Genomic DNA, 27545 nt, shown 5'->3' on the forward strand with positions numbered 1-27545 from the left:
TTGCAGCCTGGAATTAAACCACACCATGCTGGTTTCGTCTGGCCAGAGGAGAACTGGCCACCCGACTGAGCCTGGTTTCTCCCAAGGCTTTTTTTTTTCTCCATTTCTGTCACCGATGGAGTTTTGGTTCCTTGCCACTGTCGCCTTTGGCTTGCTTAGTTGGGGACACAATTTTTGGCAATATTGTTGACTTGATTGCACAGACACTACTTGAAGAGAACTGAACTGAGCTGAGCTGGATGATAACGTCACTGAATCAACAATGTACCGACTTTAACTGAAAAAACTGACAGTTTTCTATTGCCCTTTTGCGTTATCAGCACACGTTTTTTCCTGTTTATGACACGGCTCTGTGGAATACTCGATTCTGATTGGTCAGTCGCGACATTCCGAGGGTGTTATCCCTCGATAACAACCGGTAAAAGCTAAATAACAAAGGCTCATCCGGGTAACTGAAGTCGGCGCTATACTGCCAGGAACAGTTTTTTTCTTGGTGGAAGCTTCGCGTTTGTTTAGCTAATAAAATATTAAAACTCGATTCAAAATTGTGTACAATTATTGAATTATGTCATCCTGGTATGGCGGACTCGCTCTCTCGTTTCATACAAACTGCTGCCATTTTGCTACGATTGTTTTGTATGCTGTAATGGATTATAAGATAACTAACAAACTGGTAAGATTTTAAAACATTTTTTTCTCCATAAACTTTTATCTCCATAATTATTTATGTGGTGAATAAGTGGTGTCAGTGCACCGTATCACTTAAATGTCCGTCTAGTTTGAACTTGCCGCTTGCTCGCAACTGCTGTGTTCACGGAAGCTTTGCGTTCAAATATTTCAACTCAAATCAATATTTCGTGTCTAATTATTTACTTATGTGGCAAGTAGCCGTGTAATAAGCGGGATAATGTATATCCAGCCAGTTGTTATCACAGAATAACGCCCTTCAGAGTGATACAAGACTGATCACACTGTCGGGGTTATTCTGCGATAACCGCCTGGATGAGCATTATCCCTTACTTAACACTGTAAAGCTGCTTTGACACAATCGGTATTGTATAAAGCTCAAAAAAAAAAAAAGGGAAAAAAAAAGAAAAAGAAAAAAGATAATCGTAAGTGGATATGGCTGAATACAAGTGTAAATTGGGTTTAAAAGTAATGTCTGTCCTCTAAAAAGCATAATTTATTTGAATCTTTTTTTGTAACAAATGTTTGTCAAATTTAATCACTTTTTTTTTTACAAAACTGTCAAATATTATCCTTAATTTATCCTTAATTAAATTATTTGATACACTCATGTATCTGATAACAGATTACTTACTAATTATAACATTGAAAAAAGCATTTTCTGTAAAGCTGCTTTAAGACAATGTATTGTGAAAAGCGCTATACAAATAAACTAACTGAATTAAATAGTGTTTTATCAATATTGTTAATGGAAAAAAGATGCAAGTAATTTATGCAGTCACAAAATAAAAAAACACTCTTCAAAATCTGACCACATTGTTACAAAAGTTACTTCCAGGTGTATACAGCATTGTCTCAAGATCGGATAGATCTTAATAGCAGATGTAAATGGGGCCTTAAAGGCAGAGTAAGTGATTTCTGGCAGCCAATGTTGATATTTGAAATCACCAAAACAAACACGCCCCTACCCCAAAAGGGTCTTGCCCCTATTTTGATAGCTCCGCCCCACATATACGTACGCAACCCAGGCAACGATTAGTTCTGTGAAACAAAGCAAAACCAATATTTCACCGTGTCTACGGACGTGAGCGGCACGGCGCAACAAATCCCCGACAGAAAACTGCTGCCAGGTTCTATTTATGACGTGCTGACACAAATTTCAAATGGTTTTCAACGGTCGTTTTATCGCGTCCAGTGTAGGCAGACTTTAGTTGTTGTAGACACGGTGTTACTCACCTATTGAGAAGAAACAAAGCAACCTCGGCGTCCGATCGCAGGCCTCCGCTCCTTGAGTTCTCTCCAGCGCTGGAAAGCTGATCTGATATTTACACGGGTCCTACTTCTTGCCTTATTGTTCCGCAGACGTTTTCCTCTTTTGTTTTTTTATCCGCCATCTCTATCTTTCTGTCGCTCGGCTCGGCTAATGTCCGTCCCATGCACTGAACACGCTCTCCTCCACATCACGAGTAGACACGCCCCTTATTGCTAATTGGCTACAAGTTTGTTTTGCGATTCGGCCCGAATCAGTTTTCTAAAGTGTTTTTGAAAAATCACATACCCTGCCTTTAATTGGGGCATTTTCAGGGCTGAAAATGCCCCAATTTAGTTCCTATATTGCAGCGCACTTCTGATACTGACCTGTTGAGGGCATTGCACATCTCAATGGTGACTAGTACAGACAGTGCCATGGTCATGGGATAGGGAGACTCAAACACTTCACACTTCAGGCCCTCAAACTCAGGGTTGTCTGGTGCACACTGAAGGAAGTGACTCTGTGGGGATAAAAAAAATAATAATAATTTTTTAGAAGCGAATGCAAACATTTGAATGCATTTCTTTGAGAAAGATTGTTAAAAATCTAAGGGGAGTTTCTAACCAGATGATAGATGGTGATTCTGGGTCCGTCTTCAGCAGCAATGAACCACCATGCAGCAGCTCCTACAGTACCAGCACCCACATAACCTATAGGGTGACATGGAGAACAATGTGTTGATTCTCACTTTCTTTACCCACAAAAAAAAAAAAATTTTTAAAAAGGTAAAAACTAAAGTAAAAATGTAAATTTAAAAAATGAAAAAAAAAAAATGAACAAATAAAGGTGGTGCACTCACAGCCAATGGCCAGGTATCTGAAGAAGAGCCATCCAGAGATGAGGGGTTCTCTGGCATTGCGAGGGGATTTGCTCATGATGTCCAGGTCGGGTGGGTTGAACCCCAGCGCAGTCGCAGGCAGACCGTCGGTCACCAGATTCACCCACAGAAGCTGAACTGGAATCAGAGCCTCGGGGAAGCCCAGAGCCGCCGTCAAGAAAATACTGCCAGAGAGAACACATATTGTGAGATATGCGATTAGATAACTGGATGAATGTCAAAAAGACCTTGGCAGCGATCTTGAGTTTGCTCAAGGCATAAATTTCACTGTGTTGTCATTTATATAGTATCACTTTTAGGATGGAGACTAAATTGAGCCATTCTGGTGCATAGGATGAATCATAAACCTTGATTAAACAATTTAACAAAGAATATAATCTAACACAAACATTTTATATAATAACCACTCTGGTATGTAACAACCAGGGTCTTCTCATTGAAAACCCTGTTTAACACAAAAAAACACTACCAATCAAAGGTTTAGGATCAGTAAGACTTTTTTTTAAAGAAATTAATTTTATTCAGCAAGGGCACATTAAATTGATCAAAAGTGACAGTAAATACATTTATAATGTAAAAAAAAAAAATCATATTCAAATGTTCTATTCTGTCTATTAAAAATAGTTCTTTAGCACCAAATCTGCATATTAGAATGATTTCTGAAAGGCTGAAGACTGGAGTAATGGCTGCTGAAAATTCACATACATTTTACGTACATTTAAAAATATATTAATATAGAAACGGTCATTAAATATTGTAATATTTCACATTACAGTTTGTACTGTATTTTAAATAAAATAAATGCAGCCTTGGGGTGCATAAACTCCTTTCAAAAACATTCATCTTGCCTCATGATTTTTAACAATAGTGTAAATATATCAGATTACATCTACAAGTAAAATGGATTTAAAGACCAATTTTAAATGAGTTTAAATGCATTCTGAAAAAATACAGAATGCATTTCTGAAATGTTAGCAAAAGGTTAAAGGGATAGTTCACCCAAAAATGAAAATTTGATGTTTATCTGCTTACCCCCAGGGCATCCAAGATGTAGGTGACTTTGTTTCTTCAGTAGAACACAAACGAAGATTTTTAACTCAAACCGTTGCAGTCTGTCAGTCATATAATGTCAGTAATGCTTATAAGTCTACTTATAAGTCTGCGATCCGCCGTAAAGCAAGAAGACGCGTCACGCACCGGCTGAAGACGCGAACGTGCTCAGGACAGTTCAGACATTGAATCAGAGGTAAAAAATGATATAAATACTGTTCAGTTTCTTGCACAGACCGATCATTTCGTGTCTTTACACATCAATGTATCGTCACGAGCCGCAGGGTTTAATTTGGTTTTGTTTGTGTATCTTTTATGACTTTCAAAGCCGTGATTCCTATTCACTTCCATTATATGACTGACAGACTGCAACGGTTTGAGTTAAAAATCTTCATTTGTGTTCTACTGAAGAAACAAAGTCACCTACATCTTGGATGCCCTGGGGGTAAGCAGATAAACATCAAATTTTCATTTTTGGGTGAACTATCCCTTTAAGATCCTTACCAGACCACCTCGCCGACATTTGAGGAAATGAGGTAGCGGATGAATTGTTTCATGTTGTTGTAAATGGCTCGACCCTCTTCCACAGCGGCCACAATGGTGGCAAAGTTATCGTCAGCAAGGACCATCTCAGAGGCAGTCTTAGCCACGGCTGTGCCTGACCCCATAGCAATGCCAATTTCAGACTTTTTCAGAGCAGGTGCATCATTCACACCATCTCCAGTCTGCGGGAATGAACACAGAGTGACAGGTCAGTTGAGAGAGAATGATTCTAACAACTATCTAGAAGAAATCCTTCCATCTTTATAGTCATTTAATATAGAATGATATTTTTATATAAATATACACTACTGTTGAAAAGTTTGGAGTCTTTTTTTATTTTTTAAATTCTTTTATAAATTTTTATAGCAAGGACACATTAAATTGATCAAGTCACAGTAAAGACATTTATAATGTTCAAGCAGCACTATGTAACTTTTGGCGCTCTAGCGGTTAATAAACAGAACTGCACACATCCCGCGGAAGAACATTCCAACCGGAGCTACTTCTCTAAGTTTATGTCTATGGCGATTCACGCAGGTATGCGTTACTCCGCAGCGGTGACGACCCGACCAGGCTACAATAGTCCAAATATAAGTACTTATTATAAGTGTACCGTAGTGATTCGGAATAAGACAAAAACGCGGTTTGGAAGATGAATTCATGATGTACTCCCTCATTATACACATTTTGCTCATTTTGAACACAGAAAAAGTTACATAGTGCTGCTTTAAGTTATAAATTAATGTTAAAAATATTAATAAATTATAATTTTAGAAGATTTTTATTTCAAATAAAATCCTTTTGAACTTTCTATTAATTAAAGAAGTCTGAAAAAATATGACTGTTAGCAGCACAACTGTTTTCAACATTGATAAGAATGTTTCTTGGGCACCAAAGCAGCATATTAGAATGATTTCTGAAGGATCATCTGACACTGAAGACTGGAGTATCTTTCATCGAGTATCAAAAAATTCAGCTTTGCATCAAAGGAATAAATTACATTTTAAAATACATTAAAATAGAAAAGTCATTTTGAACTGTAATATTTACTGTATTTTATTAATCAACTAAATGCTTTGGAAAACGTAAAACATTTCTAAAAACATCCAAAAATCTTACCAAACCCAAACTTTTGAAAGGAAGTACATATAAAATCATTCAAGGAGTACATGTTATGATTTCACTGGATTCTAGTTTACCATGGCAGTGATCTCATCGTAGGACTGCAGGTACTCCACAATCTTGGATTTGTGAGATGGTTCGACACGAGCAAAGCAACGGGCAGTAAGTACTGCCTCGCGCTGGGTGGCAGCAGACAGATCATCAAACTCTCGACCAGTGTAGGCCATACTTGACACATCGTCATCCTCTCCAAAGATTCCAATGCGCCTGCAGATGGCGACGGCCGTACCCTTGTTGTCGCCGGTGATCATGATGACTCGGATGCCTGCTTGACGACAAAGTTTGATGGAAGCTGCCACCTCAGTTCTGGGTGGATCCAGCATGCCCACACATCCCACGAAGGTCAGGTCCGTCTAACGGAAAAACAGCAATTAATAAATATTTCTAATTAATTACTTATAAATAAGCCTTGCTATAGCAGAAATGCCCTACTCACCTCATACTCAATGAATCTGCTTGAGTCCTCCAGTGCCATACTCTCTTTACTTAATGGGTTGTCGCGGGTGGCCAGAGCCAGACAGCGCAGTGTGTCACGTCCTGTGCCGTACTCACGGATCACAGACGTGATCTTCTCTTTCATGGCTGCTGTCAGTGAAACCTTATTCCCACCTACACGAATGTGCGTGCATCTGTCAATCACTCCTTCTGGAGCACCCTGCACCCAGAAATAATGAGTTTAAGGAAGCTGCAGGCACTTTGTTGTACCACATCACATTTCAAACATAAAGCAGTACTGTGTGGAACACTGGAGTGCTAAAGTCTTCCTGAAAAGTGTGATGCTACCTTAACAAACATCTTGCCAATGGAGGAGCGAGCTTTGTTGGGAGTGCAATAGACCGACATGGACTTCCTGTCTCGGGAGAACTCCAGAGTGAATTCCTTCTTCATCAGTTGCTTGATGACCTGAGACCCAACAATTTAATCGTATATGAGTGCTGCCATTACATTAAACACCAGAAACCATTTTGGAAATAAATGTGGGCTTCCACAACTGCATAGCCCACTAGGGTTGCAACCAACTCAATCTGCGGTTGGAAATGTCTGACTTACAGAGTTGCAAGCGTTCGCCCTCTCAACTTTGGAAAGGCCCTTCAGTTGTGTGTCAAACACATTCATTTTCTCCACCAGGCATGTGAGGGCAGTCTCTGTGGCTTCACCCACCTTCTCGTACACACCTTTGGCCTGACATAGAAAGAAACTCTTTAGAAACATTTCAAAACATGCAAGCACTATATACTGCTATTAATATTATTAATTCCATTAAAACCATATATTTAATTCTATTATTAATTCAAAAAGATTATATAAAATATTTTTAAAATGTATATGAACAATACAATTCTAAAAACTAAATCAATCCAGTGATCACAAGATTACAATGTACTGCATGAAAATAGACCTTTTGAGATTTGCTAAATATTACTTTTAACAGCATTAATAAATTAATAGTGACCACTGGTTGACAGAAAATGTAATTTACAATATTGGCCAATACAGATTTTATATCTAATTAATTAATTAAAGGGGTGGTTCACTGGCTTTTTCTAGGCTTGACTGTGTTTATGGGGTGCAGTCTAACATGTGTTAATGCTTCGTTTAAAAAAAAAAAAACACATTCTTTTTCACATAATTTACCTTTATTCCACACCGCTCTGTCCCTTCTCTGAGAAACGGGCTGATCTTTTCCTGTTTTTATGAAGCCCCGCCCTCAGAAATAGGCGATGGGCTCCGATTGGTTAGCTAGCCCAGTGTGTTGTGATTGGCTAAACCGCCTCTAGCGCGCGTTAATGGTAGGCCTATGTTTTTTGTTTGTTGTTGTCTCATACTTTTAGATAAGCTGTTATTTGTAAATTCTACTGCTTATGTTAGCTTTTAATATACGGTTTTGTCCTGATTAAAGCTTTAATACAGTACGGCAACTGCACGCGCGTCCATGTATAACGCTTCTCATAGCTATGTGAAAATAACTGTATAAATAGAACAGAACTGAGCTGATGATCTGAATGAGAGACAGAGGCCGAGCAGGCGACGCGAGGAACAGTATTAAGAACTGCTGCTTTAGAACATTGATTTTGAAACGTGTGACTTATAGTGGTTTCTATAAAACTATTAAATACTAGATTCTAAAAATTCTAAAAACAAATGTATTAATGTTATTTTTAAGCAACTTCATTAAGTCACATCCATCTGCTAGAACATATAGTTCTAGACATTAGTTTCTATGCCTTCTAAGTGTTACCAGGTATTTTGCATAATAGCGGTTACTATATTGTGTATTTCAGCAAAACTGGGACACTGCATTTACCAGAACATTTTAATTACAAACCTCATTGAAATCCAGAGACGAGTCATTGCACAAAGCACAGATGGTGGCCATTTCAACCAGAGCATCATACTGGGAGCATTGTACTGGTTTACCCTCATGAAACCTGGAGCGAAAAAAAAAAAAGAGGATGATCAACAGAGATTTCTCATGCATTTTGAGATATCAGTGTGCACGTGGGCCAGCAAACTCACACTTGTCCATCAGGGGCGTATGTGGAGCCAGTAATGGTGAACTCTTTGAGAGAGCAGCTGTTTCCATTTGCCTGGTCAACAATGAACATCTGCAACAACAAAAAAAATTAAATCAAAGAAAATGTTTACCAGCAGGTGGCAGAACAATCCGCTACAGAACATGTCTGATGTTTGACAGCATCTCATGAAAACATCCCTACTCCACCTGACCTGGATATACAAGGATGTAAACACTATGACACTCACTTAACCTGACTTCAAAGGGGCTTTAAAACCCCTCCAAAACTCCTGAAACATAAGCAAATGAGCATTAAGGATATTTTAAGCACAGAAGACAACCAGATCCCCCGGATTTGTCAAGAAAGAGAAGAGAATAAAAGAGATGAGCACGAGTGGGATGATAAAGTGGAACAACGTTCCTGCTGTAGTGCTAAAACCCAGTGGACAAGAGTTGGAAAGATGGAGACAGACGCGTGTGTGGGGGAGAGAGAGCGAGACAGGCATTAATCTCTAAGGCAAGGCATGATTAGCAAATTAACTCCAACATGAAACATATAGACAACCAGATCCCCCGGATTTGTCAAGAAAGAGAAGAGAATAAAAGAGATGAGCACGAGTGGGATGATAAAGTGGAACAGCGTTCCTGCTGTAGTGCTAAAACCCAGTGGACAAGAGTTGGAAAGATGGAGACAGACGCGTGTGTGGGGGAGAGAGAGCGAGACAGGCATTAATCTCTAAGGCAAGGCATGATTAGCAAATTAACTCCAACATGAAACATATCTGATATAAGCTATTGTGAGAAATGGAAAAAACGTGATAGAAAAATGAAACCAATTAGTTAACACTTTCTAAAGAAAAGTTAGAGGTGCTTGGGTGGCAAAACATGCTGATATGATGCTTAAATGTTGGGAGTGATTACCATGTCTTTGCCATGTGGTTTTTAGCACGTTTCCATGCACTTTTCCGAGTCTCTAATGAATAATTCAAACCATTTTGAAACCAGAACAGGTTTTAACGCTTCACTGAAAGGAACAGACTCAAAAGAACAGTTCACTAACAAATCAAACATTTCTGTGGCTTTCAACCACATCTTACATTCTACCAAGGCCGATATATCAGCCAATATTTTGCATTATTTATTTATTTTTATTATTGGCATTGGCCAAAATCTTTCTGCTTGGCTGAACTAGAACTGTAATTTTGACAGCACTGGGACTTTTAATCTGACAGTACTAAATGCATTTATCAATGCATTTTGCACGGTTGCTTACTGTGTTTACGATTTCTATCTTAAGTAAAAATTTGTGTTTATTTTACATGGTTAATTTTTCAAATTAATTGTTTTATATCGACTCATTTTCAACAAAATTTTTTTAGTAAATATGATGTAAAATAAATATAAATTTCATTGCAGCACGTGTTATCATTAAAATTCAATGTATGTTGTACATATCAGCCACCTTGCTCTCAGCATTAATATCAAAAATCCGTATCGGTCGACCAGTACATATGATCTCTTAGAAAGGTAATGGCACCTCAATAAGATGCAAGAGTAGAAGTATCATGTCTGTAGCGGAAATGGTGCAGGACGACTTGCATGTTTAATACGAGTACAAGTTTAATACTTAGGGTTAGGGTTAATAAGATTACATTCCTTCAGTTGAAACGCTGCTAATTTTAGACACACCCTTCCCATATAGGCAAACGGGACATTTAGGATAAAAATTATCTTGTTTAGCCACCTCCTGAGCGTTCACAGAATAAATCAAGCATAATATTATTCTAAATCATCTCTATTAAGAATAAAAACAAGCCTGGTATTAACATCAACGGTACCTCTATACAGGCAGAAAACGGATTGAAATCAGCAGCCCCACACATTTGGCTTGCATGAGTGTACAGTACAGCCCACAGCGAAGGCGCTGCTGTGGATCACAGACAGATCTCACACGCACAAGGTCAGTTATGCAACACTACTGCAAGTAACTGACTACCGCATACTGATCAGCTCTCACAGTAAAGGTGGAAAAGAAGAAAGAGAGAAGAACAGATGAGGGGGATGACAAAAGTTGAGAGGAGAAAGAGAGAAATAAACCATGTTGTCCTTTGAAATTAATCCTGTCAAACAGGAAAACAACATGAAAGGAAATCCAGAGGTAACCTGGGGTGGTCCAACACAAGATCATGAGGAACGCAAAGATAAAACAAAATTAATCATGCCAATATCAAAGCTGCAGTTGAACAGTTTTCCCACGACTTTTGTTTGAAGCCAATGTAAGACATGTACTAGTGCTAAATCAATACCATCATGAATGTTCCTTTTTTTTATTCATGAGTATTTTCAGCCAATTGTCTGCAGTAATATTGCTCTTGGTTCTTGGCTGAACCCCAGCCTGCAAATTTCTAAACAATAACAGACTCACTGTTGCCAAGGGTTAAAAATGATGGGCTAAACAGAATTTGTAATAGCCAGGGGTTGTAAGTTATTATTTCCTCTTTGATGAGCCCTGAAGCTGTTCACCAAAGTTCACTTCCATTGGTTACAATATTCCCAGCATTCTTACCCTGCAAACGGACATCTGGTTGGTGGTCAGGGTGCCGGTCTTGTCCGAGCAGATGACGGAGGTGCACCCGAGGGTCTCCACTGAGGGCAGAGAGCGTACGATGGCGTTCTTCTTAGCCATGCGACGGGTGCCCAGAGCCAGGCAGGTGGTGATGACGGCGGGCAGGCCTTCGGGGATGGCAGCCACAGCCAATGCGACCGCGATTTTGAAGTAGTACACAGCCCCACGGATCCACGAGCCACCGTGAACGGGATCGTTGAAGTGTCCGATGTTGATGATCCACACAGCGATGCAGATGAGCGAGATGACCTTAGACAGCTGCTGGCCGAACTCATCCAGTTTCTGCTGCAGCGGCGTGCGCTCCTGCTCTGTGGATGCCATCTCATCACGGATTTTGCCGATCTCAGTGTTCACGCCCGTGGCGACCACTACGCCCACTGCTTTGCCGGCTGCAATGTTGGTACCCTGTAAACATGAAGTCAAAGGTGAGTTTTAAAGCTATAAATTATGATCATATTCAATATAAGCAATCTAATATCTAAAAGGTTTCTAGAAACAAAAGTAGTCCTAAACCATGCAAATAAAGATGCACAATATATTCGTTTTTTAATTGGAAATATCACAGCTTGTTTGCTTTATAATTTACATTTAGATTACCCTTGCCGTCATTTATAGTTCATCTTAAAAGCATTCATAATTTCATAACACTTTAAATGTATTTTTTAAATTAGTATTATAATGTTGTGATGCCTGTATCATTAGTTTTTTAATAATTTTCATTTTTATTTTAGACAACACGGTATACATTTTAATATCAGCCGTAACATGAAAATAATTATCGCTTTTCAAATAAATGCTGCTCTTCTGAACTTTCTATTCATCAAAGAATCCTGAAAAAAATTTATCATTTTCCACAAAAAATATTAAGCAGCACATCAGACTTCAACATTAATGACAGTAAGAAATGTTTCTTGAGCAGCAAATCAGAATGAGTCATCAGAATCATTACTATGATTTCTGAAGAATCATGTGACATTGAAGACTAGAGTAATGGCTGCTGAAAAATCAGGTTCTCTCACAACAGGAATAAGTGACTCTTTAAAATACATTCAAATACAAAACATTTATTTTTAACTGTAATAATATTTCACAATATAACTATTTATAATCAAATAAATACTGCCTTGGTGAGCATTAGAAATTCTTTGAAAAACTTTTTTTTTTTTTTAAAAAGGCCAAACTTTTGAACGGTATGGTCCTTGAAGTTTTGAAGAGAAAAAAAAAAAATCTAACTCTAAATATGAGCACAACTAATAATAAGGTCTGCATTATCAGGTACGACAAATAATAAGCTGACAGCAGTCATCAGAGGTCTGACTTACAGAGAAGAGCATGTTCTTCTTGTCCTGGTTCACAGCTCGAGGGTCAGGGACAGGGTCTGTATGCTTGATTACTGACACAGATTCTCCTGTGAAGATACAGATGACAAGTTGGTGAAATCAAAACTCTAGTACTACTTGTCTGCCCTCTAAGCTTAGAGTAATACATGAGGATCAGGTTAGTAGTTCATCAGGCAGATGGCCAAATTGAAGTCCTTGATGGGCATTTGCGTAATTGCTTAAACGGTTCAGTACTGGTCAGGATGGCAAAGAATCCCAACAAAAAATAAACATGGATGGAGCAGCTAAAAGATGTGGAGAAGTTGAACAGACCCTTAACCAATTAAGGCAGTGAAGCTAGACCTGCCTCCTACAAGAGCACTTCCTTTCGGTCTTTTCCCCTAACTGAAGACTGCAGAGACTGAGCACAGCTGATCTCCCTTTAAAATAAGCACTGAATCTTCTCAGAAAAAAAAAATATAGGCTATATTTTTCCACCTCATATCAACTACTGAACTGACTTTATAAGGTGGCGTACTGTGGCAATGTTTCCTGCACCGCTGTTCAACGGAATGCCTGCACTGCTATCGCAATTTATCGCAATGACAATAGAAATTTGATTTAACCACAGTTTTGTGATGAGATAAAAGGATACTGTAGAATTATACAAACACAAAAAATAGACTAAACATCTTTGCCGTCTTCGCTGAACAACAGAGCATTTTGAAGGCTGCAAAAATTGAATTTATTTTATGCTACATGGAATTCGTTATTTATTAAAAACAGAATCCCTAGATTGTGACATCACATCCTGTTGCAGATAAAACACTGCAGTGTCTGTAGCAATTTCACCTGTGTGACAGTTAAAAAGTCAACTTGAATTAGTAAAGCCATTGTTCTCACCTGTTAGAATGGACTGGTCCACCCTCAGGGTCGTTGACTTGATTGAAGTCAAGCGAATGTCAGCAGGAACTTTGTCACCCACTAACAGGAAACAAAAACATGCTGTTAGATAGAGATAAATCCAGTGCTTGAAGTGAACAAGGCCAAGCAAAATAACACTGTCATGATGTTCCAAATTTATAAGAGCATATCAAACCTCAATAAAAGAGCCAGAACACTTTAGAAGAAAGGTAAAAGACTTGGGTCTCCACAAGCAAAGCAAGACAGCTGTATCACCGATGAAAGCAAAGGTGCCACTACACTTTCAAATGAAAGGCACAGTGTCAAGTTGAAACCATGAACCACCAAGAAAGCACCTCCTGAATCTCAAGTATCGGCTATACACCTAATGGCTTGGCAATTGACGATAATGGATTGTGCTTTCAAAGGATGAAATTAAGGAAAAAGAAAAGAAAACATTACAAACCATGTTATCATGGGGTGGTTGGGTTTAAATTTCAAGTTTTTTTTCCAGAAACCTTTTAAGGCGCACTTGCTAAGTTCTTAAGCAAGCTTTACAAAACAAAATATTACGGCAATATATATTGCCAATTATGGCAATGCTTCATCTCATCCAGGCCTTTTTAAGTCACATAGTAGGACAATCTCAGCATCTACAGATCTTGTTGTGAATCTGCAGATCACCAGCGAGAAATTTTTATTTGGCACCTATACTAGAAAAAAGCCTCCAAAAACATCATTTTTCTGGACAGGACCTACACTGAAGAGGTTAATGAACGTCAAAAGCTTTGAAACGTTCTTGTTCTACTTGGACAAAAATAGACACCGCTTCACTCTTTCCACAAACAGAGGGGGGGTTAGTAATTGCTACTAGGAAAAGAGCAAATGTAAATACCTTAATCTTTTCCAAACAAATCTCTTAATGAGTAAGGTGACTGATACTTGAGCTGGCTAAAACACTTGACGTTTATTAGTAATTTGAGATGGCGTCTGTTTGAAGCCGTTGCTTGACATGTAAATTGAGTTTATTAAAGGGCAGGCAATGACAAAGCATCTTTTCACAGGATGTTCTAGGTGGAAAGAATGTTAAATAACCAGAGGATTTGGTCCTGGATGCTTTGCCTTTTCTGGACTAAGTTTTCACCAACATGCAAGTGCACTGATAGGCCTCTATGCCCTTTTAATGGAGTGGGAGACATGACGGGTGGTATCAGACCAACAACTAATACAGGTCCTAAAATGGAAAAGCTATTTTGAAATGAACTAAGGTGCACAGTCAAGCTAACACTCAACGTAAATAGATTTAGTTTTAGATTAAACTATTAGTCCATAGAATGTAATGATACTTACAAACAATATATAGTTGACATATACAGCACATTTTGGCAAAATATTAGATGTATTGCCACTGAACATGCTTTATTAGATTTATTAACCACATACTTAGACAGTGAAGTGCACTCAGTGCTGCTCTAAGAGAGTTCTGGATTTCAAAAATAAAGTTTCTATGATCCCATTTATAAAAATACACATTCAAAATGCCCCTAAACTAAACTAAAGAATGTGGAACATAATCCCGATATATACCTCAAGTTAGAAAAAGGTCATGTAACAAGGTAACCTACTTTAGGTAGACAAGGAGAGAAAGTCTTATAAGAATAGATTGTAGAAAAATCATTTTTGAAACGTTTAATATTATTTTAATAACACTAGTTAATGGCAAAGAGTTAAAAAGTAAAAAAAATTGCACAAGCCTCAGGCATTTTAATTAAAAGAACGCTCAAAAACATCTTCAAAGGCCAGCTATACTATAAAGCTTAGAGTTTTATTATAGATCCCTAGATGATTTCATCTAGCATAACGGTGCTCAGAGAGACCAATACCAACCCAAAACACACAAAAAAAAAATCAAGGTCACCATCACTGAATCAAAACAACGACGTTAAAAAGCTAACTGAGAGCAAGTGGTTGTATCATATTTGCTGTTAATGCAGGGTTGGAAACAAACTGTCAAACACTCCTCAATGACTTAAAAAAAGCTTCAGCTACTTCCTCTTCCTGAGAAACAGCATAGGTCCTCCTTTAAGTTGTGATAACGGTTACAGCAATTCCAACTGAGAGTTATTCATGGGTAAACCATGTGGTTTTAACTAAGGCTGTGCGATTTGGGGGAAAATATCAAATTGCGATTTTTTTGACAGATATTGCGATTGCGATTTGATTTGCGATTTTAAATTTGCAAAGTCAAGCTTCAGCTCAATATTGTCAATAATGTGCAGCACAGTATGGGTATCATTACCATGCTGAAAAAAACAATAGAAACCATCACATAAATTATTATAGTTTCCATTAAACCATTACACAATTCCTTTTTGTTTTGGGCATTATTCCAATAGGAATTACTGTTGTTCTATTGGTTGCCATCTACCAGATTACATCCCACCAATAGAATCCATCAAATAGACACCATTATAGTGCAATTAAATTACAATAGGTGACTTAAAAGTTCACTTAAGTAACTTAAAAGTGTAGAAGGCAGCTAGCATGTTTTTTTAGCACATTTCTATGCAATTAAATAAAAAAGCACAACAAAATCAAAACAAAAAGCATAAAAACCCCAAAACTAAACCCAAACACAACACAAAAAAAAAAGCAATAGTTCTCTTAGCGAACACAACTAAAAACAAAATTAACTTTACACGAGCATACAACCCTAGTGGACATTAGCTCTTTTTTTTTTTTTTTGAGAAAACATAAGGGACATCATGACCGCTAACAAACATGTTAGTAAGCAAACTTTAGGGAGGTTTAATCCCTTCTTCAAAGGGAGCATCAACAGTTCCTCGCATTGTCCCTGATTGCCTTTGGCTGGTTTGCGCAAAGAACACTCCCTCCCAAGCAGTCTCAATTTGCTGGAGCTCCCCTGGGAGCTCTTCTCGAGGGAACTGACAGTGAGAGGCCGCAAGTGCAGCGATGACCCGAGCACGTAAACACACAGGGCCGGATATGCTCCCTGTCATACAGACAACTTGTCCTCCAAAAGCCTGTTCCCACTACTGCCAATGGGACCGAACCGATGCCTGCGGAGGACAGCAAGAGGGGACAAAGAGCAGAACACCTCCCCTTTAAACACGAGAAAAAATGAGCGGCCATCTGGCTCACTGATTATTTATCTCGTCAAATCTGGTCGACTCTTAACTGCACATCCTGTCTCCGTCCTTCATTCACGCTCTCGCTTGCTCTCTACCGGGACAGGGTGGTCGTTTAGGCTACAGGCCTGCAGTTAGGTCATGTTGCAGAGTTTTATGCACAGTGAAACGCCCCACCTGAGTGATTGCAGAGCAACCTTGATTTAGTACTTCTAAGGACGATTCCCATGAGTCAGAGCCATAACCATAGCAAAGGAAACAATCTTGGTTCATTAGCAGAGAGGCACAGTAAATTTAGAAGCTGGAAGATTGCAAAAAAAGTGTCACTGGGAGGAAGACAACATTAATTTGTGGACAGGAAGTCATACAATGCATTTAAAACCACAAAAGCTAGTTTACATTGGCTGCTTGTCACCTTCTCTCAGACGTGACTGGCATTCACACTGCAGCGGTTAGCAAGTGTCGTCAAAGGCAGTCGGCTAATATTTCTAACGCTTTCTATTACCCCTTTTTAAGGTCAGTTGCTCAAGTGGCTTGCATCAGCACATTGTGCTGTACCACATTCATTTGGGTCAACAGGGACTGGTCTACACTTGTCCCCACCCCCCAGAATCCTCCTGCGATTAGTCTCCTTGGCTAATGTCTCACTACAATGATGTCCCTCAAGGTGAGGCCTCGATTAAGAGAAGAGTGACTGAATCAAAGAGAAAAGGTCATGTGACTGATTCAGTGGTTGAGATCATCAAATGTTAATTTGCAGTCATAGTAAAATATATTAGATTTAATCAATTTTAGCTGACACAGAGCACTTTTAATGTTTCAAATTTGTTTAATTTTCCGTTTCAAGACAGAAGACCAAATTTGAGATGTAACATAAGTAGTGACAGATACTTTAAATTACCATACTGATTAAATTACAAGCTCAAAAAATGTTTTATAATAATGAAACATGCATGGGTGAATCATTACTAATAAGATCAATAAGATAATAGATAGGGTAAATTTTATTTCATGCTGACTTTAAAGTAAAGACAGGAAATCACTGGCAAGACTGAGGGAATAAGATCAGTCCAGATACAAACCCGTGTGACCCGTTTCAGCACCATGCCACTAATGTGTCAATAGTTTACAAGTCTAGAATGGTTACACAAGGAGGCGTTTACACTGCAAAAATATCCTTTTCCCATTTAAATTCCCAAAATTCTTGAAATAAGATAAATTTTCTTGAGGAGCATTACATAAGATAAGGATTGTTTCATAGATTGTAGCTTTCACACATGTATTCTGTCTTACTACACTGGTAGATTTTGTCCACTTGTTTAAGATAAAAACAAGAAAATTTGCCAGTGCCATTAAATATACATGTATATTCAAGACAGGGCAGCCAGATCTGCGTAACAAACAAAACCAGCCCATTGCCCAATCAAAAGTAGCCCAAAACTAGTCCAATGACCAATTAAAGTAGCCCAAAAAGGAAAAAAAAAAAAAAACACAAAATATGCCACTGCTATACCTAAACTACATATTTTACAGTCACTGTTACGCATTACACACAATGTTAATTCAATAATCACCATAAAGTAGTAATCATTAACGGTCTAGTTTCCAAAAAAAAATAAAAATCACAAAAATCATTGGTCAAATATAAATTATGCAATGTCAAACCTTTAAGAATTAAGGAGGAAAAAACTTGGCAACCCTGATTTAATTTTAAATTTTTAAACAAGTTTTAATATCTTATGCAACATTTCAAGTAATTTATATATATTATTTAATAACTACCTTATTTTTAACAATTCTTTGAAATATTTTCATTGGGAATCAAGTCAAAAATATCTCATTAAAACTCATTAAGAAGTGTTTTGCAGTGTAATGAAGAAAGCTAACAGGAATCCATTAGCATTCCTATTCATAATTTGATTCCGTTTTCCTGAAGCCACCAATTTCTGGAACTCCCTATGAAGACATGTAACATGTTGTTCTCGAAACAGAACTACTAAAAAAGGCATAATGGATGGCGACTAACTTTCAAAATCCATTCAGTTCAGCATTAGCTCTGAAACAAAGAGCTTTCACTGCATTTTGATAGAGGAGATACGCACAACTAAACTGTCAATTATCGCCGCTGGTCTGCAGATGACAGAATATGCCTCCCAACAGATCAGATGTCTGGAATTTGAGGCAGCATGATGGCATCATTTTACATGCTATCAGCCTGCAGATGTACAAAAGACGCCGATAATGACGTGGAGATGTAAGAGGCTGCCATCTCCAGCAAAGGCCTGCAAGGTCATTCTCCCATGAGAGTGAAGTGAAACAAAAGCAGCTACATGGACTAGAGTTTATGACTCACCTTCTTAAGAGCTGAGGTAGGATATAAAATGTACAAGCAATTTACTGCTACCTCTTCACCTATTTAGCAAGATGAAGCAGATTTCAACAGGGTAACGTACCGATGGGGTGGGGATTTAGTGCTGATATGCTAGGAGTTAGATGTTCTCGGATTGCTGGAGGATTTAAGGTATAACTTAAATCTCGAGCACAAACAATGTGAGAAGAGTTACATGTTGATGTTTAATACTAATACTGCATTATCTCAAGTATGAGTGACAGTATAAGTGACAACTCAGCATGTAGCAACTCAGTGTGTTTATATACAGTTACACTACTATTTAAGACTTTGTTCAGCATGACAAATTTGATCAAAAACAGCAATGATAAAAATTGTTTAAAGTTGTAATAATGTCATATTATTTTAATATATTTTAAAACAATTTATTACTTTGTTACATTTAATGAATCCTTGCTGAATAAAAGCAATAATTTCTTTCAAAAAAATAAAAAATAAAAACAAAATCAGCCTAAAGCACTTACATAACATTTTAAAAGGACAAATTATTGCCTTAGTTTGACTGAAATTGAAGTGCATGTAAAAAAAATTTTTTCCCTGCGTCATGCGGTCGCGTCACGCGGTTGCGTCACCTTCCAAACCCTGCAGCTTTGATTAAAGGTACGTCACGCAGACCTCACGAGGGAACAGGGGATCACCGCTTTTCAAACATCACTGCACCATCTGCTGAAGGAAGCTGCAGGATGCATGTGGATGCTTAAGATTTATGCAAAATCAATCTATGAGCTCTGGTGTCGCTCGATGGCGAGGTTGCACAGCTGCTGCCTCTAGACGGACACTTAACATTCTACTCACTAGACTCCCTTTCCCCCTGCAGTCACCTCCCTCTTTGTTTCCTTCACTCCCTTCACCACCATCTATCCACTATACCGTTTGCCTCTCTGCACAAAGGGTTAACCCAAATCCATTTAACCAGGTTTATCCCTCCCAAATAGGAGTTTTAGAGAATAAGACCCCTCTATGGCCTCCCTCTCTCCTTCACCAGGCGAAAAAGGAATGCAGTCTCTCGGTCCATCTCTGATTGCAGCAGCGAACAAAACAGTGCTGTAGAGTGATGCAGGACAACAGTAGCTAAACCCCCAGTAACACAGGAAAAGACTTTTCCCCCCTTTTTAAAGTAAAGAAAAATTGGTTTGAAAAAAATTTTTTGCAAATGGGGCTCCAGACTGCCACTAAACTGATTGCAATTGACTTTTTTTTTTTTTGGTTGCAAATGCAACAAATTAGTAACTTAACATCTAGTCACCATTGGCAACAGTCATGAAACCCACATGTGGCAGCACACAAAGATTCCTCAAATATAATCATGTTAGCGTATCCTTCCTGCATGCAACTATGAACGCAGCACGAGTCATGGTGTCCGATTTATGAAAATATGACTCATGAACTGATTCTTTTTAATAAGCCTGTCAAAAACGTCTGAGAATTAACCCTTAAATTTGCTTGCGAGTTAGCGGTTTGAATTAGACTTGCTCAGTGAATCATTCAGAGCTTTTACTCCATTTGCAACTCAAGTCATTTTTTAGTTGTCCAATTCAAAATCAACCAGGAACCGCTACTTTGACATACGTACTTAGACAGATTTTTAAAAAAAACTTTCTTTGGGTGACAAAAAGATGAAACAAAGTCATTTGGCTCCCAAAGTTTTTTTTTGTGGTCTGGACCTCTGTTCCAGCTTCTACAAAAGCATAAAAAATATCATCACTTAGATGTATCCTTAGCAACTCTGCCACCCACACAGAAGTATTGTGGAGTGTTTAATTTTGCATGACCCATCCGTTTAGGCACCCCTCACAGGTTATGTAACAGTAGGCCTGTCGCAATAATCAATATATCGACTTATCGCGCAATATATGTACATGACCGCAATAATTTTTGGTGACGCAATATATCGCACATATATTTACTATTTATTCAGGTTTTTTAAGGCATCTAATATTTTGATGCTTAATTTCCATGATCTAAATATTCTTAAAAATTTAAAGTTTGTTGTCATTTGGAAGTGTGTAGGCCTTCTTGCATTATTATTCAGTGGCATAAAATGGTCTTTAAAATTACAATAATATCGCAATTATTTCTGGGGCAATATATCGCACAACAAAAAGTTGTTATCGTGACAGGCCTATGTAACAGGTACACTCACCTGGTTGCATTACCGCAGGGTATTAGTCAGTGACACGAGAACATCGGGTCCTCCAATCCCCATCCTGCTGATGATGGGGACTAGGCTGTACCATGTAGCTCACCTCTCAGCATTGCCTGTTTCACCTCATCGTGACTAAGCAGCTATTTAACTCCACCTGAAGCTTTTGAGCCCACACCTCATCAAGTTTATGCAAACAATGCAAAAATTAAAATCGGTAAAGGGCAATTATGATGAAGTGTTTTGATTAATCACGGTGTACTGCTACTTGCACACTAGCTGAAAGAGTCTTGACAGCCGCCAATGTGTAAAACACTGAGTAAAGCAATAAGGAAGCGCCTAGTGATCTGTTCCAGTGAGCAAAGAGACGTGGCGGTACGTGACGCAATACAGAGCAAGGGGCACTCCTGATAATCCCTATTCAGATGAATTCACGTGGGAACTCTAAAAGTTAACCAAATTACAAAGTACATCACTTTTACAGTCGTTCTCTTCCAGGAAAAGAGATCAAAAATATTGATGACTCATCTTGTATTATACAAACTAAACCCTCTAAAATGAGATTGTCCCCTCCCCCTAAATTATAAATCCCTCCTACATTTGACTACAGAAAGTGTCAAATAATCTCATACTAGATTTCTTTTTCCAAACAGATAATCGTTGCAAATGTTTTTGAGTGTTTTCAAATATATGATTTTTTTTTTTCTTTCAATTTAATAGTATAGACCAGTGGTTCTCAATTCCAGTCCGTGAGTACCACCATTCTGCACATTTTGTATTTGCCGTGCTCAGAGAATAGGGAGCAATGAATACTGTGTAGGGACCATGGCAATCGGAACACTGTTCATGCATGGAGCTGAATTCTCACGAGCTGGTGATTTGAATCAGGTGTGTTAAATAAGAGAGACATGCAAAATATGCAGAGCGGTGGTGTGCGAGGACTGGAATTGAGAACCACTGGTATAGACATTTACTATGTTACAAAATATTTCAAATAAATCACATAAATGCTGTTCTTTCAAACTTTCCATTCGAAGAATCCCGAAAAATGCATCACTGTTTAACATTATTAAGAAGAAATGTTTCCTATGCAGCAAATCACATATTAGAATGATTTCTAAAGGATCATGTGACACTGAATACTGGAATAATGATGCTGAAAATTCAGCTGTCATCACAGGAATAAATTGCATTTTAAAATTTAATAACATAGAAAACATTTTAAGTTATAATTTTTTTTAAATATTACAGTTTTTATTGTATTTTTGATCAAATAAATGCAGGCTTGGTGAGAATAAAAGACTTATTTCTAAGTCTAATATGTACCACCTCAACTTCCTGTTTTAATAAGAAATTCGTTGGTAATACAGAAAATCATGAAACTAAAATACCTCATGAGTCACAAATACAAAAAGCAAAGGAAACACACAAAAACACAACATGAGCTGCTCTTGCTTTCTCAAGCAATACGAAGTGACGATCCATTAATTTCTGAAAAATGAATTTGTGGCAATTAGATGAAAATGAACTTGACAAAGCAATTACTTAATTCAGTGTGCTTTCTTAAAGTACCAGCAGAGCTCTAATGGGTACTCTCTAGGAAGTCTTTACTGCAAACCCCATGAAACACGACCTCTCCCGAGGCAACCGTGTGATCACACACAAAGGTTTAGAGAGTGACTCTGTAAGCCTAAACCACTGGGAAACCAACCTGTTCACACAGCAGCCGTACCATATGGATGATGGCCCTGGTTGCTTTACACCTGTTGCTGATTAGTTCCCGCTGCTGCCAAGACTTCACTGTTCACCTGGCTGAATTTTACATTGAGAAAAGTCACTTAAAATTCTTACCCGCAACTTCCACAATGTCCCCGGGTACGATGTCCCTGGCTTTGATCCTCTGTACAGACTTCCTGTCCTGGCGATAGACCTTGCCCATCTCAGGCTCGTACTCCTTTAGGGCCTCAATGGCATTTTCTGCATTTCTCTCCTGCAAGCAGAAGATGAATGGAAATTAGACATCCTAGCAGGCATAAGAAAGCATAGGAATAGTTCATAACAGGGGTTTTCAAACTATGGCCCAGGGGCTGGGGGTCGACAGAAACGTTCAGAGAAAAATATCTAAATAATAAAAATGTAATATATATTTACACATTTATTCAGCATAGACACATTAAATGAATCAAAAGTGACAGACATAAAAGTTACAAAAGACTTCCATTTCAAATGATGTTCTTTTGAATCAAAGAATCCTGAAAGGAAATGTATCACAGTTCCCACAAAAAAATAAGCAGCTCAACTGTTTTCAACATGGATAAGAAATGTTTCTTGAGCATCAAATTAGCATATTTGAATGATTTCTGATGGATCATGTGACACTGATGAATGAATGAAATGAAAGAAAAATAAAATTTTAATGAAAATGTTTTCTCACACTGATGGTGTTCCTCACAATCATCGTATTTGAAGGTCTTTGAAAACCTCTGGTCAACAGCAATTTAAAAAAAAAGATTTCTGGACATAAATAGGCTATACAAAATCTGCACACCATCTTCTATAAGACTACATTATTATTAATGATAGCTAAAATTTGCCAAACTATTTCATATAGTAGAATATGTAGAACAGCAGTTCAAAATACAAATTTGCAAAGCTCAATTCAGTGGCATCCGAAATGGTAAAACAATCCAGGGCTCACCACACTAAGAATTTGAGTCTTGATGACTGAGGCACCAGCACATACGACTGAAGGAAAACTCCCATTGACGCTGACCTCTAGTGCTTATTCTTAAAGTAAAACGTTGCATTTAAAGCAACCTTTCATGCTTTCAACACGATTAACCCCCAAGGGCACAATTATTAATAGTGGTAGCCTGGTTGGCAGAGCATTTGGCAACGGGCTTCCTGTGGTTTCTCTTGCATGATGGGAACACAAAGTCTTATGTCAAACAAACAAAACTGGCGTGCCTAAGGGCGAAAAAACAGTTTCAAAGTCCAGACCCGGACAAATAAAGGGGGATGGTTTGTGGTCACTGGTCACCAAGACATTTAAGGCAATAAGATTGCATTTAAAGCAACCTTTCATGCTTTCAACACGATTAATCCCCAAGGGCACAATTATTAATAGTGGTAGCCTGGTTGGCAGAGCATTTGGCAACGGACTTCCTGTGGTTTCTCTTGCATGATGGGAACACAAAGTCTTATGTCAAACAAACAAAACTGGCGTGCCTAAGGGCGAAAAAACAGTTTCAAAGTCCAGACCCGGACAAATAAAGGGGGATGGTTTGTGGTCACTGGTCACCAAGACATTTAAGGCAATAAGCTATAAATACACATGCCACAGAAGGCATCTCAGCATCGCTTCTCAATAGAAGACTAATTAACAAGTTTTTTTTTTTTTACAAAAAATACTGTCATTATTAACTCCTGAGTTTCTAGTGAGGCACCCTGCAGTAAGGTACATCACACTAAAAATCATTCTAACCACAGTGATGTGCATCAGTGATAATATTCAGATAGCTAATAAGTTGACAGAAATGACTCCTGTGCATCATGTTAATGATGAGAAATAAAGCAGAGAGGGCGGATAGGCAGATAGAGTCACACGATCTGGGTCCTGAGGCCTCGCCATTCTCATTTCACAGTTAATCTGAGCAGAACAGAAAGGAGGAAGGCCAATCTAACTCTGTAAGAACACTTTTTATTCATACATCAGTGAAGCAGCAGAGCGCACTGCCTCAAAAACACACTCCTTTCAAGCATGGAGTCTTTCAAACAGAATGTGCTCTGCCAAATCTTTAGATATAGATTAAAATAAATCGCCAAAAGACATTAAATTCAGTGAAATAATTCATGAAACAAATTTCATTCATATATTAAGTACTCCAAGTCAATGTGGCAAGGACTAAAGAATTTCTTTTTTTATGGTGCCAAAATTAAACAGGCACAATGTACTGTATCATTCAAAAGTGAGGGGTTAAGCTTTTTAAAAATATGTCTTAAAGAAGTCACTTATGTTCACCAAGGCTGCATTTATTTGATCAAAAATACAGTAAAACGGCAATATTGTGAAATATTACAATTCAAAATAACTTCCCTATTTTAATATTTTAAAACGTAATTTATTCCTGTGATGGCAAAGCTGAATTTTCAGCAGTCATTATTACTACGGTCTTGTGTCACATGATCCTTCAGATACTTCTTATCAGTGTTTAAAACAGTTGTGCTGCTTAATATTTTTCTGTTAACTGATCTTTTTACACAATTATTTGATGAATAGAAGGTTCAAAACAACATCTTTTTTAACATTATAAAAGTATTTCCTGGCACTTCGGAACCATTTAATGGATCCTTGCTGAGTAAAAGTATTAATTTCTTTAAAAAATGAATGTATTAATTAAATTAAACAACTTCCCAACCCCAAACATTTGAATGGTAGTGTATACTCAACAGGGTAATAGCACCTTTGTACTAACATACTTCAGTATATCCTGGTTGCTGTGATTCAGACTCGGTTCTTTGCTGCAGATGTTTAATGGGCCTGTAAATCTACCAGAGCAGGTGCATGGACTGAAGTTTGCCCTGGGCTAGCAACTGCTGCTCTCCTCTCGGATTGAAAAAGTGGCCATATAGACCAGAGGATAATACGTCCTCTTGCCTCTAACATCACACCTGCCATTAGAGAAGCAATCCACCAAAGAACTATAAGGTAACACTTGTGAGGAAAAACTGTATGAAGAAGACCTCAGGAAACAGCTACCAGAAACGGACTATAAGGCTCTAAAACCTCTTTTTTTGGACTCTTTAAAAACATCTTTCCATTTATATACACAAATATTATCTGAAAACTCCAGCCCAAGGCATTCAGCACTGTGTTGCTTCTGTGCCCTTTGAGGAGATCATTTGAAAAAGTAGAAAACTACTAGGAGGGGCCAAGGCTGAGGATTCTCGGAGCAGTCTGGGTAATGAATGGTGACTAAAAAAAAAATGATAGAGAGAAATCTGGGACATGCGCTGAGAGGTGCTGGAGAAAATAGGGTCTTGGCTCTACGCTGGATTCCACTGGGACAGAAGGACTATCTTTAGAAAAGGGCAGGGAAAAAACGGCCACATTTTCATTTTCATAAAAGGCGCTTAACTACACTGTTCAAGAAAATCTACATTCACAATATTAAAGCATCTAAAACAAACTTGAAAGCCCAGAAACAAGTGAGCTATACCTGCGGAAAACGGCTGTCAGAAACAGCTGGACTGGAGGACAGAAAAGCTTTAAATACCATTATATAGGCCTAGACTATAATAACAAATACTAACCAATTACACTTTCACCAAGGCTGGATTTATTTGATCAAAAATACAGTACAAAAATAGTAATATCGTGAAAAATTTGTAGAATTTAAAACACCAGTTTTCCATTTTAATGTATGTTCAAATTAAATTAATTTTTATGATGACAAAGCTGAATATATGGTGCTCAAGAATCATTATTGTTGTGTCAGTGTTGAAAATGGAAAAAGTTTTTTTTTTTTTTTCAGGATTCTGATGAGTAGAAAGTTCAAAAGAACTGTATTTATTTGAAACAGAAATCATTTGTAACATTATAAATGCATTTACTGTCACTTTTGATCATTTTAACACCTCTAACAAAAAAGAAAACTTACTGACAAAAATTTAATTGTAGTCTATGATCATTTCTCACACAACAAAGTACTCAAAGATTGTTCATAAACATCTGGCAGAGCACGTCAATATGGATTTAGTGATTATATGGGACATTACTTGTCCAATCTGTCCTTAGCAAACTCGAAAAATTTTAAGTGAAACTATAAGCGCAAAATTTAAATATCAACACTGAAACACTCCTTTGACCTGTGCAAACAAGCTTTGCGGAATATTTGGATTTCCAGTGTTCATGCTGCTCAGAAAAAGTATAAAATAAGGCAAAGTTCAAGAAAAAGTGGTCAAAACTTACCTGCCAGACACCTACAATGGCATTGGCTATTAAAATGAGCAATATTACAAAAGGCTCCACAAACGCTGTAATGGTCTCCTCTCCCTCTTCAAACCAGGCCAGTACCTATAAAAGAACAAAACAAAAATAAGCACTTTTTAAATCAGGATTTCATTGACATTTTTACTTCATTCATTCCTGTGAGGAAGCTGGCCAAATACCCACACATTATCAAATGAATGAAAACACCAAGGAGTCTTCCAACGAAGACACCATATAAACCTTTTAGTGCGGCATGTTTTTTTTTTTTTTTTTACCTTAACAATGCTTCTCACCTTATAAACCGTTTAGTGCATCACGTTTTTACACTTTTTTGTACCTCAAGCATGTCTCTCTATATCGTGAGACTTGGCAGGACTGGTGGCTTTATGCCTGGTGTCAAAAAACAGACTGATGTCAGCAACTTCACAAGCATGACTATATTTAATGCATGCCACTTCTAGGCAGCATAACCGAGACAAAGCACTTAACAAGCCAGCCATGTGAATTTACAGGCATGCCGACACTGTCCAGACAAGGCCCAGTGAACACTGAAGCACTTTATGTAATCCAATTAAGACAGACCAGCTTTCATCAATCTAGACTCTATGGGCTTAAGCATACCTGGACCACACAAGAGGTCTCACTGATCAGTTTGAGAATGTAACAAAAAAAAGTCATACTTGAGTATGAGCAATAATAATAATAGTGATGCTTGTCTTTAGGGATGTAACGATTAACCGCGAGCCGGTTGAAAATCGATTTAAATATGTGATGATTCAAATCGGTTGAGATGCTAAACAAATCGCGATTCAATTAGGGGTAGGAGTTTATATGTCTGAGGGGAACTTACTGTCTTTCGATGGTATTTTTTCTTTT

At 37.9% G+C, this 27545-nt stretch overlaps 1 protein-coding gene across 1 annotated transcript in view; it reads right to left on the minus strand.

The window, feature by feature from the left end:
* The window catches only part of LOC107707136 (sarcoplasmic/endoplasmic reticulum calcium ATPase 2), a 36378-nt gene that overhangs the window by 3842 nt on the left and 4991 nt on the right, over nucleotides 1-27545 (minus strand). Inside the window, exons 4-18 of the mRNA XM_016511048.1 lie at nucleotides 26649-26753; nucleotides 22529-22667; nucleotides 12976-13056; nucleotides 12076-12161; nucleotides 10694-11158; nucleotides 8130-8218; nucleotides 7939-8041; nucleotides 6663-6794; nucleotides 6396-6515; nucleotides 6049-6267; nucleotides 5630-5965; nucleotides 4392-4612; nucleotides 2799-3001; nucleotides 2564-2649; nucleotides 2326-2459 (exon numbers count right to left, since the gene is read on the minus strand). Coding sequence (XP_016366534.1) covers nucleotides 2326-2459; nucleotides 2564-2649; nucleotides 2799-3001; nucleotides 4392-4612; nucleotides 5630-5965; nucleotides 6049-6267; nucleotides 6396-6515; nucleotides 6663-6794; nucleotides 7939-8041; nucleotides 8130-8218; nucleotides 10694-11158; nucleotides 12076-12161; nucleotides 12976-13056; nucleotides 22529-22667; nucleotides 26649-26753 — 2519 coding nt within the window. The remainder of the gene's footprint in view (nucleotides 1-2325; nucleotides 2460-2563; nucleotides 2650-2798; nucleotides 3002-4391; nucleotides 4613-5629; nucleotides 5966-6048; nucleotides 6268-6395; nucleotides 6516-6662; nucleotides 6795-7938; nucleotides 8042-8129; nucleotides 8219-10693; nucleotides 11159-12075; nucleotides 12162-12975; nucleotides 13057-22528; nucleotides 22668-26648; nucleotides 26754-27545) is intronic.

This window comes from Sinocyclocheilus rhinocerous, unplaced genomic scaffold (assembly GCF_001515625.1).
Source record: "Sinocyclocheilus rhinocerous isolate Xijiao unplaced genomic scaffold, SAMN03320098_v1.1 scaffold1557, whole genome shotgun sequence".
Classification (NCBI taxonomy): domain Eukaryota; kingdom Metazoa; phylum Chordata; class Actinopteri; order Cypriniformes; family Cyprinidae; genus Sinocyclocheilus; species Sinocyclocheilus rhinocerous.